Here is a 24,338-nt window from a genome sequence, read left to right on the forward strand (position 1 = left end):
AATTTTTTTTCAGTCAATGTTAAAAGCACATCGATAATATAAAAATCTGTTTCGAATTAATAACGTGAAAAAAAAATGTGTTTCGGCTTGGATGTTCCCGACAGACAGAAAATTAATTTAGGCACAGACACACACAAAAATATCACGCACGAAGATGAACGCGCATTTTAGGGCAGCTTATCTCCTTTCTCCGTATTCCACATAATAGCATGTTTTCATTGTTGGACGCGCAGAGACTAAGTCGACACCCGTCGTTCTGAGTCCGGGCGAGCTGTTAGACCCGAGCGCTCTGAACGCCAAGGCGATTGACTTCGTGCGACGGAACAGCGTGACAGATCTGTCGGAACGCAAGGATCCTCTGTGCGGTTTGGTGAAGAACGGCGGGTCCAAGCGCAACGCTTTGCTCAAGTGGTGTCAAAATAAGACAATAGGCTATAGAAATATCGATATAACGAACTTCAGCAGTTCGTGGAACGACGGCTTGGCGCTGTGCGCGATTCTTCATTCCTACATGCCACACAAAATACCGTACGATACGTTGACGCCGGTCGAGAAGCGGCGAAACTTCTCGATCGCCTTTGCTGCCGCCGAGAGCGTTGGCATATCCACTACTCTGGTAAGTCAGTAATCGATAAATTTGTTATCTTCGAGATAATCGCGTTATAACAGCAACAAAACGCGACGCAATTTGTTCAAATTAAGTTAACACGAAAACTCATTGCGCAGAACATCGGGGAAATGTGTCAACTGGAGCGACCCGATTGGCAGCAAGTTATGACGTACGTGACGAGTATTTACAAACACTTCGAAACGTAACTGATCATACCGTCCCACTGATCGTATCGTCGGTGAAACTAAAGCACGTCCTACTACTGTGTAGTATCCATCAAATGCTCTTGAAATCGCGAACAAAAACAGGACGTAGAAGAACAACAACAGCATCTAGTCAGGCAAGTTGTATAGAACAAAGAGACACGCAGCAAGAACGTCCGAAATGATTATTTCCTAACTTTGTTGTATGCGCTGTATATATAGTTTTGTAAAATGTATGGCTGCTGAAACATATACGCAGAGATACTTCATCGGAAGATTCAAACACCAAATGGAATTGTTGTTACTATGAGACTGAAAATTATACATATACTTACATACACACAATCATACATGTATGTGGCTGCTTCGCGTAGAAACTTTTTTGTCTCGAAACGAATATAGAAAGCTATAAAGAAATAACCGCAGTCTTTTGCAAGGCGAAAGTTCGTTACAACCGCGTACAAAGTTTAGCGTTTGTGCGTTTGTGCGTGCGCGAAGAGTACGCACACGCACATCGACTCCGCATCCACTAGTTTTTCGCGCCGTTTTTCAGAAAGAAGAGTGATTGCGAATTAAGAAGAAAAAAAAAAAAATAAATAATAAATATTTGCGTTCCTCGCGAGTATTTTTGTACAGGTATTATTTTTCGAGAGACTTTTTCGTAGTGTTTTAAGATACAAATGTACAGAACAAAGCGCCTTAATTTAAGAGATTCTATTTATTACAATCAGTCGCATTTAAGTCGCTCGCCTGCCCGAGAGAGCGGAGAGAGTTCGCGAAGAGAAGAGGGGATTGTTTTTACGTTTCTGCTTTGCAGTTGACGAAGAGGAAAAGAAAAAGAGAGAGGTTAAGTTTTCTCTGTGATATAGCAAGATATAGCCTCGAGACGGATACATAAATGTTATACTGCGTTATTGGTATTACTATATATTACACTATTGTCGCTATATATATATTATAAAATATCGTCCTCACACATCTCTCGTCGTTGTTGTATCATTATGTAGACTATATAAATATATATATATAGATATATCGCTGTCCGATGTAAAACAATAAATTCGCCTAATGAATATTTAAGATATTAAGTTTTTCGTAATTAAGAAATAAATTTTAAACAAGTAGCACACAATAAATTCATCAACATCGTATCTTCCAACCTTATCGCTCCATCTCGCGATATTGTATGCGTAAGATCAAACACGGGAGAAGAGACGTTGATGCTTTAGTTTATTTATTCAAGATTGTATATTACAGCGGTAAAAAAAATATATTTTATCAGTATTTTAAAAATTAAAAAAAAAAAAAAAACATGATTCTCGTGTATTTACACATTCGCATCACATCGCAGTTAAATATTACAAACATATGATATTGGTAGTTGCTTTTTTTTTTTTTTCTGTCATAGTAAACATAATCTCTACTTTTTTTTTTTACAGTTCATTCGAGCACACGCTTCTTATTCCGTAACTCTCGTAACGTGATTCGCACACACCGCGCACGTTAAAAGTGTAACAGACAAAAGGGAGGAGGTGTTGTGTGTATAAATTTTTAAAAGATCCTTCTTCATCACGATTCGTTCACGTCCATCTTGTCCTGATCCTTGTCGCCGGAATAATACTCGTTCGCTGGCTCAACAATCTTGTCGGTGTCTTGCGGATTTTGACGCGAGTCCGGATCCGGTTCCGGTTGTCTCTCCTCCTCGGGTGGCAACGCGTCACACGGAACGTCTTGCATCTGAACGCTCGGCGAGTGTTGAATCATCTTGAGATTGTCGCACACGTGTCTTGTAATCGCCTCAAGATATTGCTTACTGTTAGCGTTGTCCTGTCTTGTGACGACCTCCGGATGAAGTGAGAAATCAGGCGCGAAATATTCCAAGTATTCCGTGTAGGGCAACTCGTTGCTGATCTGTTCGTCGACGAGAAGGGACGTCTCGTAAGTCCAACATCTAGCAACATTACGTAACGTATAACCGCCACCACCGACGGTGAGCAAGGGCACGTTGAGATCCCTGACGAATTTGACGCATTCGCCGTGTCCCTTGGTGCTCAGACTGAAACAACCGAGTCGGTCGTTGGCGAGAGAATCAGCGCCGCATTGAAGGACGATAGCTGTCGGTTGAAAGAATTCCATGACATGAGATATTACGGGTTTGAAGATTTGTATGTAGGACGCGTCGTCGATTCCTTCCTTCAAGGGCACGTTGACGGAGTAATATCGTCCGCTCTCGGCACCGATCTCATACATATCACCTGTACCAGGGAAAAAGTAATTGCCATACTTGTGAAAGGACACGGTCATGACGCGATCGGTGAGATAGAAGGCCTCCTGCACGCCGTCCCCGTGATGCACATCTATGTCAATGTACAGTACTCTGGCGCGGTATTTGAGCAATTCCAATATAGCTATGACGATGTCGTTGATGTAACAAAAACCGGATGCCTCGAACTTCTTAGCGTGATGCAAACCGCCACTCCAGTTGACCGCGATGTCGCAGCAATTGTTGTTGAGTTTGGTCGCGCCATCGAGCGAGGCGCCTGTATACATGGAGCAGAAATCAAAAAGACCGTCGAAGACGGGACAGTCGTCTCCCACATTGAAATGAGTCAGGTACTTGGTGTAGCCCTGCAAATTCTGCGGCGTGACGCGTTGCAGGAACTCGACATAATCCTCGGAGTGGAAACGACACATGTCGTGAGTGCTGGCGCGATACGGACGGTAAATTTGCATCTTCTTGTGAAGACCGTAGTTCAGTACCAAACTGTGTATGACGGACAGCCGATGGGGCTTCATAGGATGGCCGGGTCCGTAATGGAAATTGCCCACCTCCGGATTGTAGAAATAGGCAACTTTCTTGTTGTAGCTTCCCATCATGCGACAGTTGACAGTACGAGTTCGTTCTTCCCGTTAGGTACCGACCACCTTAATCTTGAACTTATCCCTGACAAACATCGAATTAAAATATTCAATAACAAGCGCGCAAACAACCGTGTAATTTTATGTGAAACTCTCACTCATAAAACAATTTGCGGAATCCTGCGTCACAGCAAGAGACTAAAAGCGAGGTGTAAAAAATTTTCACGTAAAATCACATGAGATCAATCAGCGGAACCGATAGCGGAGAGATAGAAAAAATTACAAAAAGACGTTACCTCACATTCCTGTCTCACTTGTGGTAAAAATTCGACAAACAAAGTTCGTAAATAGTCAGAAATCCATGTTTTAGGTTATCATCCCGAAACGGATAAAAGTCAGTAATCTCTCTCTCTTGCTGCGTTCGGCAGAACAAGCTGGTTCGAACGTAGCGCAACCGAACGTGTTTGGCTCTTTTGCTTTTAAGAACCGATAAATCAACAACGAATGTTGACAAGACGAGAACTCAGCAATTGGTCTGTTAAACGCGGGTTTTTGCTTTTTTGTTCTGATTGGTCAAATCAAACACTAACTTATTTGTCTGGTAAGATTTTGGAACGTAGCCCAGTGTGGCCACTACGCGCGAATCAACGAACTAACCAACCGACCAATCGGCTGTCAATTGACGAAAGCGTCTTTTCAATTGAAATTCGGCGAAGTCGGACAAAACCGTTTGCTCTAAACACATCAGATGCGGTGTTAAGTCGTACAGTGAATGTGTACAACGCAAATTGTGCAGGGAATGTGTAGTATTATTATATATTATTTTTTATATGTGTTATATTATTTTTTTATTCGCGAAGTGTTTGTCGAATTTTAAAACGATACAAAATTAGCATTTGTTTAAGACACGAGGAGGTTTATTACGCGATACAACAAGGTATGGTTCTAGAACGAAAACGTTAGTTTTCATCAAGAACTTGCTCAAATCATGTAAATGTCATATTAATCAATGTTTTATATGTCATGAATAATTGTAAGGGATATTTTAGAAAATTTAAGAAACTAACTGGTGTAGAGACGTATGTAACACACGCTTGATTAGCGTAACAAGCGGCAAATAAACACTATTCGCAAGCTTTCGGACGGTGTTCATCCGCCGTTTGTCACGCTAAGCAAGCGTGTTGCATGTGCGTCCAGTTATTTTCTTAATTTTCTAGGATATTCCTTACAACATAAAGCACATAATGAATTTTTGAAGGTCCAAAATAAGCCATATAGCAATTTTATCATCTTATCACTTTGTTCTAATAGTATATGATATAAAGGTACTGTGTGTATTTCTATAAACTCTCTCTTAAAGTCAACAGTCATATCACATTGAGTCAAAAGTATAAGTAAACTTTCTCTTAAAAGTCAACAATATTTCAAAATATGTTTTTCTGTCAATACATAAATATAATACAACAAACATACAAAGATGTAATATAACAACTCAAAACATTTGGTGATCTCTGGGAGATGTGGAAATGTTAAATTGATAGTCATATTTTAAAACATGATAAACTTTGTATAACATACATATATTAGCAATTGTAATATTTTTTGTCTAATGTAACAATTAAAAAATTGCTTATTAAAAAGTATAAAGCTCATCATTTTGAATAATGAAAACTGAAACTTTGTACATGTATTTACATTTGGAAGCAAGATTTATATTGCACAATATACATTTATGTGTTTTGTATGTAATTACATAATATTTAAATCAAAAATTTGTAGATGGAGAATACATTGGATTCGATTCGTCCATCAGAAAGCCTGGAAGAAATGTCATATCTCTTTGGTAGAGACCCAAGTATTTTGGCTTATAATCAGAGGCCAATTCCTTCTAAAAATACTAAAAAAAAGTTACTCTCACTTTATGAAGTGGAAGAAAACAGTGCAACTAAAGTTAGCGAAAACAGTGACAATGTGTCAGAAAATTCCCAACATATACAAACTATGAAGGTATATTTAAGGCTTAAACCATTTCCAAAGAAGTTAAAATTAACGGAAGAACAGCAAACTGCATATGAGATTGTAAATTCTACAACACTAGTTACAAAACTACCCATATTAGATACAAGTTCTGTCAAACAACCTAAAAGTACAGAGAATATATGCAAGAAATTTATTTTTTCCCAAACGTTCGGACCAGAAACTACTCAGTTGGAATTATTTGAGCAAACAGTCCAGCAGCAGATGGTAGATTTCTTAGCTGGACATAATTGCACAATAATGACATATGGTGAGATATATTTTCTCTACAATATATGTGTACTTATACATAAAACATAAATAATTGTTATAAAAGTATATTTGTTATAAGAGTATATTCATATTTAGACTTCAGATTTTGATTACAAAAACGGTTTAAGTTATGAAATATAGGTAGTTACAATGTAAATTATGTGTTGTAGGTACTACAAATTCTGGAAAATCTTATACACTGCAAGGAACCAACACCTCACCTGGACTCATACCACGTGCACTGGAATTTATATTTTCTAATATTACAGTAAAACCAAATCCGCTCTACAAACCTCTGCATTATAACGATGTAATCAGTCTTAGCGCGCTGGATCGCGCGCAAGAACTTGAAGCGAAGACTAAATTGCTCACGTTCAGTTCTGTGGATAAGCATCAGTACATGAATTCTTACAAGGAAATGCAGAAGTTGTTGCACGAGGAATTAGTTCGTCCCAGTGAATGTCACGACGCTCATTACTCGATTTGGGTGTCGTTCGCGGAAATTTACAATGAAATTGTATACGACTTGTTGTCAAATGAATGTCAGAAAAAGAGAATGCCGTTAAAACTCGGATCAGATTCTTCTGGTCGAGCGTTTATCAGAGGTTTGAAAAATGTGTATGTTAATTCAGCAGCGGAGGCTTATCAGGTTTTAATGGCAGGACAGTACAATTTGAAAGTAGCCGCTACGGCACTGAACGCAAAAAGTTCGAGATCTCATTGCATATTCACTATTATACTTTTGAAATACTATGCGGAACACCAACCTGAGACTGTTGAAGTGAGCACGTATGTATTACATATCTAACAATTTTTTTACATGCCGTATTCGTTAAGTTTGTTTTTGATGATAACAATTCCATATGTTTTTATATCTAGGTTTTCTTTTTGTGATCTGGCGGGCTCCGAGCGTTTGAAGAAAACACTGAACGTCGGAGACAGACTAAAAGAAGCGCAAAATATCAATACAAGTTTACTGGTGCTGGGAAGATGCTTGAAATCTATTCACGAAGGGCAATTGACAAGAACAAAACCGGATGCTGTCGGGCCGTTCAGAGAATCAAAATTAACCAGACTTTTCCAACGAGCGTTGTCCGGTAGAGAACACTTGGCTCTCATTGTGAACGTTAATCCCTTGCCGAATCTTTACATCGAGACTCAAAATGTTTTGAATTTTGCTGCTATTGCGAAAAAAATTGTGATCGAAAAAAAGAAGGAAATACAGAAAAAGAAAGCCAAGTCCAGATTCTCGCAAATAGTCATGCAGAGTATGCAGACGGTAACCGATTGGGATTCTCTGGAAGTGGAAAATGTGGACTCGCAACAAGCGGATATTCCCGAGGAAACCACATCGGATTATCTCACATCGGAAGAATACATGGACGTTGTGAAAGAAAACGAAAAGTTGAAAAAAGAAATCGTCATGTTAAAGAATTCGGCTCTGCTTCGAGATTTTCAGAGTCGGCAAGAAATGGCCGAACAATACATCGCTAAGATAAACGAGCTCGAGGTCGATTGGAAAAAACGTATAAACGACGTGGAGGCTCAGCACGAAGACGATCTCGACTGGACGGTGAAGCAGCTTGAGGAGTTTTACGAGAAAAAATTAAATCAGCTGCGCAAGAGGAAGAGACCACGCAACGACGACGATGACAATGAAGAAGATAATAACGGTCATGATTCAACTATCGCGGAGTTGAGCGAACAAAATACAAAATTGCAAGATAAGAACGAATTGTTGAAAAAATCATTGACTGAGATTAAAGTAACGAACGAGACGTTAATTGTGGAGAAAAATAAAATTAGTTTCCAATTGGGACTGTTGAAGGAGGATTTGAAGGTAACGAAAAGTCTTCTGAAAGTTGCTCTGGAAGATATTCATCTTAACGACGACGGCAAAGCTTTTATAGAAGAAATGAAATCGCAATTGTCCATCAAGGACGAGCAAATAAAAAATCTCAAAATCGTTCTCAATGAAGCGAAAGATGAATACATTACTATTACGTCTGACTTGAGGAAAAAAGAACTTTGTATCGACGAGCAAGCAAAGACCATAATAGAACAGGAGGAAAAAATTGAGGACTTGGAGTTGGATCTTGAGCAAGTTAACGTTTGCTTGGCAGAGAAGAGCAGAATTGTGGAGATTCTAGACGAAAAGGTGGAACACCAAAATGAAAAGCTGTCTGATTACGAGAACAAGATGATACAACTGCAAGAAGAAATTAATCAGTTGAAGAATGAGAGATCAGTGCTGAGATCTTCAAAAACATCAACATCAAAGACGTTTGTTCAAGACGAGTATGAGGAAATTTTTATAAAAGAAGAATTGATCGTAGGCGACACGTCAGACAACTTGAATAACGTGACGAAAACTATGCAGAAAGAATCAAAGATCGATAAAACTGATTTGATTAATTTTACTTTTCCACTGGAAACATCTTCAAAACAAATCTCTGAATCAATGGACATTTCGCAGCAAAATATTGAACACGGCAAACAGACGTTTGTGGAAATAGGTTGCCAGGTGGATGTAAATAACGACGGTGTTGAAAATAAGGAAAGCGCTCGGGAAGAAGCGGCTGTGCAGACCGACGAACTTTCGAACGACGATGTTACGAAAATGGAAGAACTGACCGCACGATACAACGATATTCAAGCGCAGTACGAACGAGACCGTGCGAAAGTTAAAGAGTTGACCGAGAAGCTGCGCGATACGGAAAAGACAGTACAATTATTGAATGAAGAAAATCAATCAAATAAGACTGCCGTAGACGAATACAAACACTCCGTGCAGGTGCTTGAACAGCAATTGTCACTCGCCGCGGAAGACAAGCAAAAAGCGGAAGAAGCGCTATCGAGTTCTAACACGGTTTTTGAGCAAAGAATCGCGAATTACGAACGTGAGATCGTTGAATTGAAAAGAGATCTTTCGACCGCGCGGAGTAATGTTCAGCAATCGTTGGATAAATTCGAATCGATGCAGGAAGAATTCAACAACTACATATTGAAGCGCAAAGAAGAAACAAATATTCACAAACCGGACGATCGCATCGCGGCCGATGACGTGAAACACTTGGATGAGCTTAAAGAAAAAATGTTGGAATTGGAAAAAAGCGCGGAAACTATAGCAAAGCTGGAACGTCACATCGACGAATTGAACGGAAATTTGAAAACCTGCGAAATGGAGAAGAAGTGTATTAAGGAGACACTCGAGAAAAACGAGAAGAGACTGTCGGAGCTTGAAAATCGGCTGGCGGTAACGGTTTCCAAGGAACAAGAGAAAGACGTTGAAATCTCGACCTTGCAGAGAGAATTGAAACAATCGATACAGAGATACGAAAGTGCCGCGAAGGCTGACGACAAGATGGAAGCCGAGCTAAAAACCATCATGAGCGAATTGACCCAGACAAAAGAGAAACTGTTTCAAAGGGAACAGGATGTCAAGGAGCTGAATATACGTTTGGAGAACTACGAGAAAAACGCGAAGTTCATTAACCTGTTCGAGGAGACTGCGAAGGAACGGCAAATTGAAAACGAGCGACTGAGAAATCTAAATGAGGAACTGAAAACTAATTTAATGCACAAAGAATGCGAGATGAATGCGTTTATGAAGAACAGAGACGAGACAGTCACCAAGTATGAGGCTTTAGTGAAGAACCAGCAGGAGGATTTGGACAGACAGAAGAGAGAAGTGAAGAGGTATCAAGAATTGTTTTGTAGACAGCTTACGCCTACGCCGGACACTTACAAGAAGTTGCAGGATCAGGTAGAATTTCTTCAGGAGAGGCTGCAGAAATACGAGACTGGTGACAATGCGAAAGCTAAAGATTATTACGACGTCACGTCGGAGGACGACAGTTCGATTAAGTCACAACGTACCAAATCACGACGTGGGAAAAAGACCGCGTCTCGTCTCAAGCGGGAGGATGATGTGCCGGTTGTCGAATTGTCTGAATCCGAATCGAAACGCAACACGAGACGCGCGGCTCTGCCGCTTCCGGAATCGTCCAACGATTCAAAACGAACAACTCGCAGGAGAAAGTTGTTCGTCGACGATTCGCTTGTCGACATCGAGCCGGTCGAGACCAACACAACTCGAACTTTGAGAAATCGCAAAAAATAGAAATAGAAAATAGAGAACGCACGTAAAAGATGTACTGTATAAAAATGTGCGCACGTGCCTTTGAGAAGAAGAAAAAGAAAAGAAAAAGAGATTCGTGTGTAAGGTGATAATAAAATAACGTTAGAATAATGTACAAAAACGCGTGAAGGAGACAAACACAAATGTATAGCAATAAGGATATCAAAAACGTGTAACTGACTATACGTTGCGCTATCAAATCAATTATAGTATCGATAAAAATACTATTTTTCTAATTACTAGTTTCTAATGTTGATCTTCACAAAATGTTTTTACAAACTTTCCTAGCGAGTTGTAAGATCTAAAAGTAGCTTTCAGCTGAAATATATGGTTTTGTATATATTTGTGTATATGTTTATTTTACAAAAATAAAATATATGATACATTTACATAATTGTTATCGTTAACATATTGCGCCGTATTCGACTTGTGTGAAAACTTGTGTGTGTCCTACCAGAAAAAGCGTGTGCAAATAATCATATATATCGCATCTATTGTTGCCTCTGTTGTCGAATCGAATCGGTAAGATCGAGAGAGTAAATAATGAAAAGCGATTTTGAGAAAGTTCGTCGTATATGTAGAGAAAATTAAAAACGTAACTAAACTGTCACGTGACAGGAAAGAGTAGAAAAACAACACGTGAAAATAATGTGACAGTAATTTATATTATATATAACATTAAATAATACATATTATACATATAATTTATTATATATTTATAATATTATACTTTATATTGTATTATATGTGTTATATACATACTACAGTAATGTCACTGACCTCCGCCGCGCGACTTTGGCGGGGTCACTGACCTCGGCCGCGCGGCCTTGGCGGGGTCATTGACCTCGGCCGCGCGGCCTTGGTGGGGGGGTCACTGACCGCGGCGGGGTCAATGACCTCGGTCGCGCGACTGTGGTGAAGTTACTGACCTCAACCGCGCGACTGCGGCGGTGTTACTGACTTCGGTGACGTGATTACGGTATATATATATGGTTTATAAGACGTATACTATCTGTCATCGCGGTGACAGGTTGTGTTCACAACAACACGTGTTCAACACGTTAAATAAAAATAACAATAGCGTGCACCTGTGTTGTGCTAGTAATATCAAATTCGAAATGACACAATTAAAAGAGCAAGAAAAAAATCGGGTGGAGGACAAGTTTTACGACATAAAGCTGCGACTCAAAGTATGGACATGGCTACGTAGGTGCACCACACATTGCGCTGGCTTACAAGACGGAAGAATGATTACACATTCTGTTATGAGCCTGGCCGCTTTCGGTCTTCGCTCTGGTTCCGATAAATAAAGCAAAGTTTTTGTTCCAAAAGCGGCCATTGATCTTTGCGAGAGTTAGCGCGACTCGGATGAGCACCCGGCAAAACTTGTCGAATATTCCTAGAAATTTCTATTTCGCAAGCCAATCGAATCTTCGATGCACTTAACAAACGTCAAAGGAGCTTTTCAGCTACGTACACAGGCGACACTGTGCAACACAGTGTCCACTAGTGTGAGTGAGACACACTGATATGCTCTTTCTCACACTAATGGACACAGTGTCGCCTGTGTTACGTAGCTGGAAAGCGCTCATTGATTTGTTAGTTTGAAATAAAAGAGCCAATCACATTCAATTGGCTACAGAGCAACTTGTTTTGCTAAACGCAGCCGTATAGTTTTTGAACTGCGTTCCGAAATTCACTCAATACTGGAAATCTATAATATAAGTCACGTGAATTATAGATTTTCAGTGCTGTGACAGTGAATAACGGAATGCAACTTATATATTTATGATCGAATGTATATACGGTTGCCTTGGGTACCGCAACCGAGTGAATGTTTTTGACGTAAACAGAAGTAGTTCGTCAGCGTCGATATTCACAATTCTCGAACGTTAAATTTTCTGACAGTCAATCTCGCGCAAGATGACATCGCTCGATTTGCGACAGCAGAAACTCGAGCAGCAGGTGCGATTTAAATTTTGATAAAGTGAGATTTTTTATTTCCGATCGCGTTGTTTCGAAATCTATAATCTTGCTTCTCATACGATGTAGCAATTTATTTAGCGTAAAAAACCTTGTTTACATTGTGGAAAGTTTACTGAGGAATTTTGACGAAACAGTGTGCGCTTCTGAAACAATGCATCGTTGGTGGATATCTAATAGCAATAAAATTTTATGAGTGCGCTACTTAATACATTTCTTGGTTTTAATATATTTCTTAAACTTATGCTAGAAATCTAATTTATATTACAATTTTCACTCAAACTTATATGACTTATTTGTATATCTTAGAAATAATAGTTAATTTATCTGTGAAGATGGTATTAAATTCTAAAAATACAGTATTGTATAAATTATTTATTATGCATTGGTGATTTGTACAGAGACAACTAATTGCACAGAAAATGAAGCAGAAGAGGCAAACTGGTGCCAGTGGAATGGTACAAGCATCTAATGTGACTAGTGCACAACTTACAAGTCATTCTAAGAAATGGATGAATTCAAAGGAACTTCATGGTGAGAAATAACTAAAAATTAAACCTATAAGAGAATAAGTAAAATAATATTTACATATTTTGCATACACATGTACACATGTACAAATATATATAAATGTATAAATTTATATAGCATATGATGGTCCACTGCAATATGGTATGTCTCAAACAAACACAGACATAGAAGCCTATGGAGACAAACAAAATAGTGAAGGAGTTTCTGGTATAAATTTGTATTAAATATAAAATAATTTATAAAAGATTCTTCTAGTTGTATATTACATAATTTTATTTAAAAGTAATATATTATTTTAGCAGTGGTAGTTACCGAAAGAAATATGTACGAAAGTTCACAAAGTACCGATTGTGCTGATGAAGAGTCATCACCTGTAGATCATTTACCCTCGGAATTTGTTCCGTTTGGTTCCTCACCACTTCGAGTAGGACCATCAGAAGGACCTACTACTCTTATTAATAGAGATAATACTTCCGTAAGTGATATTATGTCTTTTGAAAATACATACTCTTTTTTTTGTAAATGTCCTACATTTTATAGTGTTTACATTAGTAGAGAAACAAAAAATTTATGTATATAAATATATATTAAATTAATTGTAACAAATATGTTCACATATTTTACAGAGTCCAGAATTAGAAGGCAATGTGGAGGGAAATATCGAACAGTTCGTATTACAACCTGCAAACAAGAAAATGCATTATAAATGCAGAATAACTCGCGATCGAAAGGGTATGGACCGTGGCCTTTACCCAACTTATTTCTTGCATTTAGAACGTGATTACGGAAAGAAGGTACGTTTACATTTATTTATTTTGATAGTCAAGTTTTTATTTGTTTATATTTGTGTAGATTTTTCTATTGGCTGGCCGAAAGAGGAAAAAAAGCGCGACAAGCAATTACCTGATTTCAACTGATCCTACGGATCTTTCGAGAGGAGGAGAATCTTACGTCGGTAAGCTTCGATCGAATTTTCTGGGGTCGCAGTTCACGGTTTACGACAACGGATATTCATTGATGAAGGATGACAAACGCGACGAGCGTTCGAATCCGCGACAAGAATTAGCCGCGGTGGTGTATGACACTAACGTTTTAGGTTTTAAAGGACCACGTAAAATGACGGTCATTATACCGGGAATGACTTCCGATCAAAAGAGGGTGGAAATTTGCCCGCGAGATGAGTCAGAGACATTGCTTGGTAAGCGTAACAATGAATATAAATTTGAATATTAAGTCAATATCGATAATGAGATTCAAAGTGAGTAGAATAGAAATTTAAAAGTTTGTCTCAACATGTTAAAATATTCTGCAACATAATGGTATCACGTTTTTTATATTAAACATTTATATAGCACGAATTGGTCATTAAATATGAAATTTTCTCTTTTATGCTTCTTCAGAACGCTGGAAACTGAAACACATGGATAATTTAATAGAATTACACAATAAGACTCCTGTATGGAATGATGACACACAATCGTATGTGCTGAACTTTCATGGACGAGTAACTCAGGCATCTGTAAAAAATTTTCAAGTTGTTCATGATAGTGATGGTAAGACAGTGATGGGAATATTTACATATTTCTGTTTTTTATATGCTGAAAAATTCACTCAGTCTCTATCGATTTACATATTTACAAATTTATAAAATTTAACTGTATACTGATGAAATGTAAACCCGATTTCAGTGGACTATGTTGTAATGCAGTTTGGTCGCGTCGCCGAAGATGTTTTTACAATGGATTACAGATTTCCTCTTTGTACAGTCCAAGCATTTGCCATCGCTTTGAGTAGTTTCGACAGTAAGTTAGCCTGTGAATAACAACAAGGCCGATCGATCGTGAACAATCACTTAATAATATATACTTGCCTACAAATTATATCACTTTAAGTAGTTAGCTTTCTAATGGACAATCAGTAGAGATTTACCTGATATCACTCTGATACGGTAAAAGACGGTATCAAACTGTCTGTTACAAGAACTCGATCGCGTGTGGGGGGGAAACGTGAAATGAGAATTGATATATACGTATGTGTTCACTTTTCTGTATTTCATCATAACACGAGTATATTTACGAGAATATTTCAGATTTACTTTTATTATTCACAATTTTTATTAGGTTTTTCGTAATTAATATATAAGATATATGATATTTAAATTATTATTCTACTTTATTGTTATATTACGGAAAAGTGCGAAAAAAAAAATTCTTAAAAAATTAGTTGTATGTCTATCAATATAAAAACGTTGAGCCTTTTGATGAGATTTTCGATATAATGCTGGTGTTGTACTTGAAATACTATATATTCTGAAAATTATTTGAAACCAATTATCGATGTAAAATAATAATTTAATATATTGATAATATGAATTTTTTGATCAGCAATTTAAAAAGTTGACACATTATATGTATATGTACACTTAAATATGTGTCGTTCTTGTATGAATAATAATTTATACACAGAATAAAATAATTTATACATGGTGTTTATGAACGTTTTAGGCTACAAATAAGTATAATTTTATTACAGTGCCTTTTGTATGTTCTAAAGCATCACAGTTAGTCTTTCTGTTATCGATAATATATAAAATTGCACAAAAAACAAATATAATTCTTATAAAAGAAACTGTTCTCTCTTTTGTGTTATTAATATTTAAAAATTAACACAAATATATAATAAAATCTATTCACATGTTTTATGTAATAAAAATATATGCAAAGAAATATATTGAGAGAGTAATGAACATTCAATTTTGCACCTCTGTTTACACGATATTTTTTGTTATGATTATATGTATGTTTCTTTAAAAAATGTAATTAATAATTAACAATATTTTATTAATATTTTCTACATTCGTAGAGTTAAAAGAGAAGCACATATATAAAAATCTAGATGATCGATTTATTATTTTTTAGTATCATGTGAAGAGATGTGCAATTTTTGTCAGAAAATTCTGAGAAAGGTGAAACACATAAAAGCTGAAAAATATTAATATATTAAGCACATTTTTCACTGAATATTTCTAGTGAAAATCCAATATTAAGTAAGAAACTTTTTTAAGTAACTTTTTATTATTAATATAAAGATATTGTTTTGCAAAAAATTATATAAAATTATTGTGTGTATTATTAATAATTATCTGAATATTACATGTTCTTATTTATTTTATTTTGCAGTATGCATAAAGAATTAATTAAAGATTTTAGTGGGTTTATAGACTCTAAGTTATGTACACGGACGCAGGATGTCATCTTAAAAGCGATTTCTAAGATGCATCTTATGTTAGTTAAATGGTTTCTGCGCATTAATTATGTGCACTATTTACGTATTTTTATATTATAGGCACTTTACTTAAGTACAGATTTATGAAAAAACCGACCAAAGTATTTTTACTGAATTTTTCACACAGTTTTTTGTAAGCATATTATCGTTATGTAAATATATATATATATATTAGATGAATCAAACAATAGATGCAACACATTGTTTTAATCGTCATTACAGTATCGATTACCACGGAATAACTTTTCAATGTAGCAATATTTGGCGAGTAATGTAGAATGTATTTACTTGCAATAATATTTTAAACTGGTACCTGTAGTATATAGCGAATTGTCGTAATTTTATATTTACTATTCTATTTGTTGTTTACATTATAATTTGTATATTTCGCGCGTTTAATCATAATTATGTGCGTACTTAATATGTTAAACGTATTTTTACTTCACATGCATTTAATTGCATATTTCTTACCACTGATAAATTTTATATTTATTTTATATTTATTGTGTATAATTCATTATCTTTTTTAAAATTGGAACAATATATATTATTTTTATATTTTTATTTATATATATGTAATATCATCGAATATTTATTGGTAAACAAAAAGGCATTTTGCATATTCAGTATATCTAACGGTTGTATGTTTATTTATATCTGTAATCAAGGAGTATATTTCTAGTCTTTTTTATTGTACCATAAATACTTTTATAATATATTAATAAGTTATATATATATCGTTCTTACAAAATCGTACAAAAAATGAAAAATTTTTCTAGGACGATGCATTAGTTTACATTCCGAATGAAATAATAAAACTACTCTTGACATCGCGTTGTCACGATTATTGTTTATTTACTTAAAAATATTTAAAGATGTTTGCGTACAAAATTGTGTAAAGATATAAAAGAATTCAAAACTTTATTCATCTTAAAAAACGAATGCATCACACTTGGTTCTAATGGAATAATAGAAAAAACATGCGGAATTACATATAATAACGTATATATTTATTACAAGATTTTTATAAAAGAAAGTAACATCTTAAATATTTCCAGCATTACTTGGGCAGTAAAATTTGATAGATTAATGAGCGCATTTTGCTTGTTTTTTATGTATAAAACTTTTTGTATCTGAAGTAATGTAATAAAGGCACTTAAGGACCTAGCACTTATTATACCAAATAAAGATTACGATGCGATTAGTTTTTGTTTTATTATTTACAATTAATAATTAATGGACATACACACGACATCAATTCTGATTTGCGATTAAAGTTAATTTGAGATTGTGTGTTAAGCTGTCTAGAAAATAAATATCAAAGTATATTTCTCGTAATATAAAACACATTATTGCTTATATAGTTTATTTGTTACGCCAAATAGATTATATCTGGTAATCGATTTTATTCGACGACGTATCGCACGTTCCTTAGAATATTCAAATTAAATTAAAATTTTCTTCGAAGAATAGCGTATCAATTTCATTGTGCTGAATATAAAATTTGCACTAACTAAATTAAAATTATATCCTTGTATTCTCATTTTTTATAATTCTCAATAATATAAAAGTGAAAATTTTTTATAAAATGTATATCTACATATATATATTTTACATGTAACTACGACAACATGTAAAATTACAAAATATTGTTATAGTTTCTATTATTCTTTTCTTGAATATCGAACTTTTGCTCGAATATCGAACTTTTGTGTTCAAAGAGCAAAAGATTTTGTTCAGGCGCTAAACGGATGATATGAATGCATAAATGAACAATCTTCTTACATCATTGTCAATCTCTCTTTTTCTCTCTCTTCTATAATTTCTTTTCTCAACGCAGTGATATGTGTTTCTCAGGCAATTTGGCAAAACATACCAAGCGAATTTATCGAAAAGAAGATGTTCACTATCAAATAGGACGGAGAGATGAAGTAGATATTGAATTTTATCTGTAAAAGCGTTAATTATATATTTGCAGTCTTTTGTTTTTTTTTTATATATATGTTTCTAATTATTCGCAGCCAATTTTTCTTATATGTATATATTTATATAGTAAAAACTTTTAATAACAAAGAAGATATGTAAACAATTTTTTAAATATTATATATTAGTTTTATATACATAATTTTTTTATATCGTTGTTGTTTGTAATAACTATTATTTATGTAAGAAGTAAGTTTGTCTCTTCGGCCTTTCATGTAAAATCCCGAGCAAAAAACTTCAACTTTTGATATTCTATAGAAATTACAAACAACAGCAATATATGTATATATATTTATATATAATTTACAGTTGTAAACAAAAAAGCTGAGACAGATGCTTTTCGATGTTTTAACATAAATCAAACTTGCAAAGTGCAAAGTTTCAAAATTTATCAAAAAAGTATTATCTCAACTGGTTTGTCTACGGCTCTACATTTTTGAACTCTTAGTTTTGGCAACTATAAAATTGATAGATAATGTAAAAAGAGAGAGACTCTGAATAAGAATTAAAGGAACTAGAAGATCATTAAGATCTAACGCATATGTTGTAGTGCGCAATATATGACTATTTGTTAATACGCGGAAAAACGCGTACGTTTAGTTCTAAAGTCAAAAATATATGCGATGGCTCTTATGGTCTTACGTAGTTTCTTTAAGTGTAATACTATTTCTTATCTTAGATAGTATTTTGACTCAAAATTAAATCTAAATTGTTTTCCAACATTACAATTAATAAACGAACTTTCGAATATTTTTCTAATTTTTGTATAATATTGTAAGGCAAAGTATTTCCATGCGTATTACCAGACCGCAATAACGGTTTAAATTATAAGAGAATGCACATATACATTTTAAATAGAAAGTAAATATAACATCACACGAAATACAATACAACACGCAAACATTAATAATAGCAATAATTTTATAGACATTGTTCTGACTTGGAAGCTCACTAATACTGAATTTTTAAACGATTTTATTGGTTTTTTCAACAGAACTAAAAATATACCTATTACTCTTTAATCACCATATATATATGTATATATGTATGTGTGCTAATATTGACGTCAACTAAAAAACAGAAGTCTTTTTCATATAATTTTACCATGTGAATTTTCACGAGCATCCTTTTCTTAGATCAGCTTGAGGTTTTGCATTCGGCCGGGCGAATCTCAAAGCAGGTATACGCGACGCGGGCCTAGGAATTCCGCTTATCACAGTAGCTGGTTTATTTCCAGTATGCCAACTAGTAGGCTGTCGCAACCGAGTCTTGGTCTCATTTTTAGGCATTGCTTGATTTGGATCCTGCAAATCGATATGTACGTACTGTTATGTAATAAACTCACTGCCAAAACTAAGATTTCTGACCTCAAATTAGATGTTTCAAGTGTATTAAATTAGATGTGAGAGTTATACATAATTATGTGCAATGATATTATTATTATTAAATATTAAAAAAAATAAAGGAATTTTATAAACATAAGTAAAATTAATAAGTTGAGTACTATCAATAAAACTTGCTGATAATGTGCATACCTCTGTTCTTTTAGCTACCATAACTTTATCTTTGGTCCTTGTAACGTTTCCATCAGGATTTTCTTCTAGTATACACATACAACATTTTAATTATTAAAATAACAATTTCACTTAATTTTATTAAAAACAAATCTCTAATTACCATTATTTAATGTATGATGAGACTCTGTGGGACTTATCGGAGTACTGCACTTCATACTTAAATCAGTATCTAAAGTATATCTGTCAGTTTCACTGTGTTTTACACCGTTTTTCAGAATCGGCGAGAGCAAATTCGCTTTTTCTTCTACCCAAGTATTCTCCAGAACCCGTCTATCCGATTTTGGCGGCAAATCTTGCTTCAAGCCTAAAAAAAAAAAAAAGCAAATTTATAACTAAAAAAAAGTATGCTCAGTATTTGAAAACAATACAAGAGAAGTCTTTAAAAACAAAACAAAAAATGTTAGTAAGATTCATATAGTTTGCGAAAATTAACAGAATTAGGTTTGTTTTTAACCGAATGTTTTCTCTTTCTCTCTCTCTCTCTCTCTCTCTAATATTGATTTTACACCATAAAAAGAATAATTCGCTTACTCTCTTCCTGCATTCGAACTAAATTATGCAGTTCCTCGATATTCATCGTTCCTTTAACGCACAAATCATGATTGCTGCTGTCGGAACACGTACTGTGTCTGTCGTCGAGATCGGGAGCGCTCTGAGCACTCTGGATGCTCTCAATGCTTTCCGTCGAGCCGGCGGTTATGTTCTTTATTGGAAATTGGTGATTTGTATTCACGTTGACCTCGAGAAGCCGTTGCTCGGAACCGCTCTTCAGTTTACCGTATGGATGCAACTTACTCGACAACTGCATGTTCTTCGCGACGTTCTGCACGACGTTAGGTTGTAAACCTTTCATGTAACCTATGGTAGGTATATTCGCATAGCTGTGCTCGGGCATACTCCCAACGGTCTTCAACGAGCTCGACACAAGATTCGGATTCGACTTCTGCAAAAACTGCGGCAACCTCGACAGCATTTTCTTCTGTTGATGCTTCTTTGGCGGAAGAGGTTTGCAGAATATACCGTCTATGTTAGCCGAATGCGTTTCAACGGCGTTACTTACGGCGGTATTATCAGTTTTTTCAACAGAATTGTTGCTCTTTTTTGTAAACGTATAAAATTTACGTTGATCTATTGGTAAATCTTTTTGAGCAGTCACGGCCGTATCTTTCTGACCTCTGTATTGATCTGTCATCGCTGTCCACGCCGACTTTTTATACGTATGATATCTATTCGTTAACGCAACGTCAGTTTCATTTTTGGTATTAGCTACGCGAATATTTTCCTTGGTGTCCCTTGAGTCCGGATGATCGTTAGCGATGTGATTATACGTTAAGTCCTGATTGCGCTCACAGCTTCGTTGAATTTCCGCTAATAACTCTCGTCTCAACGACGTGGGGGCTTTCATCGTAAAGTATAAATTTTGACGCGGTTCGTCCGGATATTTTGCCGCGAGACTCGCGTTCAGCATATTTGGGTTTGTCGGTGTAGATTGATTACATTCAGGCACCTCAAAAGTCATATCTAAGACGTTCTCCGTATGTGTTTTAAGAAGCGACGTAGATTCTCTTTTATTATCTGTCAAAATATTACATGTTACATTCAGACCCGCTTTATTCGTATTTTCAACAGAATCAGCTTTGTATATGTCACTTTTTATCGATATAGGCAAATTCAATTTCTCAGCATCTTTTGCTGAAGACAGATATGTAATGTCTAGATGCTTAACGTCATCACCCGCTTCACCTGGTTGGTGCACGAAAGTAAGGCCGGCGTTAGATTCGGTTACAAAAGTGGAAGACAAAGCAGCTATTTTCTCTTTTTCCAGACTCGACCGCGCTGATAACACTTCATCAAGCATCTCAGCATTGTACGTTTCGTTCAAACCTTTATCTGATTGATCGTTTGAAGAATTTGTGCAATTGGTTTTATTGAGCGTGATTGTGTCGTTGCTGTCTTGTATCAAGATTGTTTCGTTATCGCTACTGGAATTTGATTCCTTCCTTACATCGCTACTTATTTGAGCAGTAGTTTTATCCGTTACTGGCATTGTGTCGTTAATATGGTATGTTTCGTTTGTAGACGAAATAAGAGACGCATAGAAAAGAGAGGGCTGAGATGTGTTCCACAATATATCACTAAATTCTGGTTCACGCAAATTTATAAACGAATCAATTCCATTGGACTGTGACATATTCAAGAAAGCTTCCATACTTTCTTGTCCTGATATTACTGAATTTTCTTCAGATAAAATATTGATAGGTAATTTTGCAGATGGCTTTAGCATCGATGGCACAAAATCCGAATCTTTAATCATCTCAGGCAAACATTTTGCCTCCTAAATAATATATAAAAATAAATAAAATATTATAGACTCAAACACATGTATATATAAATATAAATTGCAATTAAAAAATTTCCATAAAATATCACATTGATAAATAACTTACATGTTCTGTGCACATATCTGTATTTCCAAGCTTCCATGTATTTTTCAAAGAAGCTAATCCTTCAAAAATTGATTCAAAACTCATTCGAGCTGACCGTTTCTTAGGTCTTGTAAATGTTCTTGTGTCAATGCATTTTCTAGTATCTAAATAAATATATTAAATTTAATAATAAAAGTTAAAGCTTTTTAATAAGAAAGCTATAAAAGACATAAAAGCCAGATTGTGAACTAAACTTAAATTAGTAATCAAATTCCTTTATTAATACAAAAAAAGACAGTAATGTTTTCAACTCATTATTCACAAATCTTCTTGAGTCAATACATATAAAAACTATCCAACTAATAAAATAAATTAACAAAGAATAAAGCCAACAAAAAACTATAGTAGCCAAACTATAGTATATAGTTACACAAGAAATAATTTGATAACAACAGTTATTCATGAGAAATAATTACTGAATACATAAAAATAAAAAAAAATAAAAAATTTTCTGTGCATCTGTTTATAGGTGATCTCTCAATTTGGACTTTATATCTTTACATATCTGAAGATTACAAGCATATATATTAAAATGAAAAGATTTAGCAATTAGTGTAATGAAATTTAATAAAGTTTCGTACTTGTAACATTTATTTCTGGTTCTGTCTTCAGCCAGGCGTATAAATCATGAACTACAGATTCAGTTGAGCATTGTGAAGGTATGTACAACCTGATAAAAAACAGTTAGAGATTGTTTAGTATCTATTTCAAAGTTGTCCTAAATCTATATGTTATACAACTAGAAAAAGAAAAATTGACAGATACTTTTTGAAGACAAATACAAATTTCTCTCAAGGAAAATAGTGATGTATACTGAGTATAAGAAAAGTAAAGGAAATTTCTACAGTCCACTAAGATTATACATCCACAAATATAAAATGTCTCCTTTTAAAGTAATATATTTTTTCTAACACAATACATGACGTATGTTTTTTTTCCTAAAGTGTTGCTAAGAAAATAAAATATAGAATTTAACTACATGAGAAACTTAATAAGGCCAGTAAGAGTCGAACACTGAATATGTACATGCAAAATTGTATCTATTTTCTTAATGTGTAAATTATACCCCCCTCCCCCTCCACACACACATTGTAACTTGAATTAATTTACACATAAAAAAAAATTTACTTTGTATATACATCCATTTTCTCTCATATAGTTAAATTCCAAGAGAGTCTTGTGCGATCTGCAATTTATATAGTTATGTTCCAAGAAAATGCCAGATATGATCAACAGGCAATGACAAGAAAAATGTGACACACACCAATCATCGTTGTCGTTGAGCTGGAAGTCCGATAGATCAATGCGATCATCGACGTGATAGCCATCGTGGATACACTCTGTGTATTGTAGAGGAACAATCTCGTTCGGATCCGTTGTTGACATATTTCGCGATGTTGAGTGTTATCAAATCGGACACAGACACATATTTCTAAAGTTCTCTGGATGCTCGTTCCGAGAACACACGAAAACAACACTATGGCGGGAGGAGAGAGGGGAGAAACGAGAAACACCAAGGATTTTATTCGCGACGAAAAGCAACGACAAAATTCGCTATCAGTGACGACCGGCAGGAGAGAAAACGATTTTTATTGCAATCGTCAGTTAAATCCCGTCGCGAACATAACCACGGGAAACGCAAAAATGTCGTTATTTTTGACGAGCTAAAGCTTGTTCTACATTAAGGCCTACATAAGTCGCAGCGAGTCGCAGATAAGGGTCGCAAGGTGACAGATCTTAGCGGAATTGACTAATTACGTTGGTCGATTGGCCGATCAACGGCCAGTTTCTGATTGGCTATTCCAACTATTATGCGAAATGGCATAGTCTACAACGAAGGTAGTAAGGCTGTAGGACTAGAGAGTAAACTATTTTTTTTTTTTCGGTGAAGAAACGACGGGAATAACGAAATGGACAATTCCCATTTCGCACTGCCTACTGCCTTACTGTTGGCCAATGAAAGACGTGTGTTAAAAAACGCGAAATAATTACTTGTATAGACAAAAATAAAAGAACTCCAAGAATCTTACTTCTTACCCTTATATACTGCCTACTCCCATTGTAGACTAGCCATTAAGCTCGTATCAGACCGCGTATTAGGACTGAGATTGGGATTTTAAATTTGTCCAATCATAACGAAGTTTGCTCATCTTGAGTAGTTTTCTTTATTTTAATTGATTAAATTCGAATCCAATCTTATATATATAATTCAATGGCTGCTTTCCTTTTAGGAGACACAGTCGACACGAGTCGACACAAGAGTCATTCTGTCTTTGTTTCTTTCACTGAAATACCGAATACTGGACGAAGACAGAATGACTTTTGTGACGACTGCTGCTCTCCTAAAAGGAAAGCAGCCAATTATGAGTAAGTTCCACTTAGTGCTCGCGAC

At 35.3% G+C, this 24,338-nt stretch overlaps 5 protein-coding genes across 18 annotated transcripts in view; 3 read left to right on the forward strand and 2 right to left on the reverse strand.

The window, feature by feature from the left end:
* Positions 1-2,100, forward strand: part of LOC109851648 (cytospin-A-like) — a 36,907-nt gene extending 34,807 nt beyond the window's left edge. For all 11 annotated transcript variants that reach the window (XM_020421918.1, XM_020421922.1, XM_020421921.1 and 8 more), the window contains 2 exons: positions 234-616; positions 727-2,100. In XM_020421918.1, the coding sequence (XP_020277507.1) occupies positions 234-616; positions 727-816 (473 nt within the window). In that variant the 3' untranslated portion in view covers positions 817-2,100. The remainder of the gene's footprint in view (positions 1-233; positions 617-726) is intronic.
* Positions 2,101-2,198: 98 nt separating this feature from the next.
* LOC109851653 (histone deacetylase 3) lies at positions 2,199-4,220 on the reverse strand. The gene is made up of 2 exons (XM_020421938.1): positions 3,969-4,220; positions 2,199-3,757 (listed from the first exon to the last, which is right to left on the reverse strand). Exon 2 carries the CDS (start codon positions 3,688-3,690, stop codon positions 2,383-2,385), a length of 1,308 nt encoding a protein of 435 aa, XP_020277527.1. The 5' UTR covers positions 3,691-3,757; positions 3,969-4,220; the 3' UTR covers positions 2,199-2,382.
* A 192-nt stretch (positions 4,221-4,412) lies between these two features.
* Positions 4,413-10,414, forward strand: LOC109851649 (kinesin-like protein KIF20A). Its single transcript, XM_020421929.1, has 4 exons — positions 4,413-4,609; positions 5,452-5,959; positions 6,132-6,750; positions 6,841-10,414. Exons 2-4 carry the CDS (start codon positions 5,452-5,454, stop codon positions 10,082-10,084), a joined length of 4,371 nt encoding a protein of 1,456 aa, XP_020277518.1. The 5' UTR covers positions 4,413-4,609; the 3' UTR covers positions 10,085-10,414.
* A 1,497-nt stretch (positions 10,415-11,911) lies between these two features.
* On the forward strand, positions 11,912-14,752 carry LOC109864227 (protein king tubby 1-like). Of its 3 annotated transcripts, none has more exons than XM_020445236.1 (8): positions 11,912-12,067; positions 12,487-12,619; positions 12,733-12,822; positions 12,915-13,090; positions 13,242-13,409; positions 13,468-13,813; positions 14,016-14,168; positions 14,304-14,752. In XM_020445236.1, exons 1-8 carry the CDS (start codon positions 12,026-12,028, stop codon positions 14,435-14,437), a joined length of 1,242 nt encoding a protein of 413 aa, XP_020300825.1. In that variant the 5' UTR covers positions 11,912-12,025; the 3' UTR covers positions 14,438-14,752. The 3 variants fall into 3 exon arrangements, with proteins under 3 accessions (XP_020300825.1, XP_020300826.1, XP_020300827.1); XM_020445237.1 differs by having other exon boundaries at positions 12,918-13,090; XM_020445238.1 differs by lacking the exon at positions 11,912-12,067 and adding an exon at positions 12,099-12,281.
* Positions 14,753-17,505: 2,753 nt separating this feature from the next.
* LOC109851617 lies at positions 17,506-23,892 on the reverse strand. 2 transcript variants are annotated; one of them, XM_020421851.1, is made up of 8 exons: positions 23,211-23,892; positions 22,528-22,616; positions 21,908-22,050; positions 19,992-21,795; positions 19,561-19,764; positions 19,419-19,483; positions 18,988-19,187; positions 17,506-17,849 (listed from the first exon to the last, which is right to left on the reverse strand). In XM_020421851.1, the coding sequence occupies exons 1-7, from the start codon at positions 23,330-23,332 to the stop codon at positions 18,999-19,001; spliced, it is 2,616 nt and encodes an 871-aa protein (XP_020277440.1). In that variant the 5' UTR covers positions 23,333-23,892; the 3' UTR covers positions 17,506-17,849; positions 18,988-18,998. The 2 variants fall into 2 exon arrangements, with proteins under 2 accessions (XP_020277440.1, XP_020277439.1); XM_020421850.1 differs by lacking the exon at positions 17,506-17,849 and having other exon boundaries at positions 17,996-19,187; positions 23,211-23,890.
* Positions 23,893-24,338: the final 446 nt, after the last annotated feature.

This window comes from Pseudomyrmex gracilis, unplaced genomic scaffold (assembly GCF_002006095.1).
Source record: "Pseudomyrmex gracilis isolate BER0280 unplaced genomic scaffold, ASM200609v1 scaffold_18, whole genome shotgun sequence".
NCBI lineage: Eukaryota > Metazoa > Arthropoda > Insecta > Hymenoptera > Formicidae > Pseudomyrmex > Pseudomyrmex gracilis.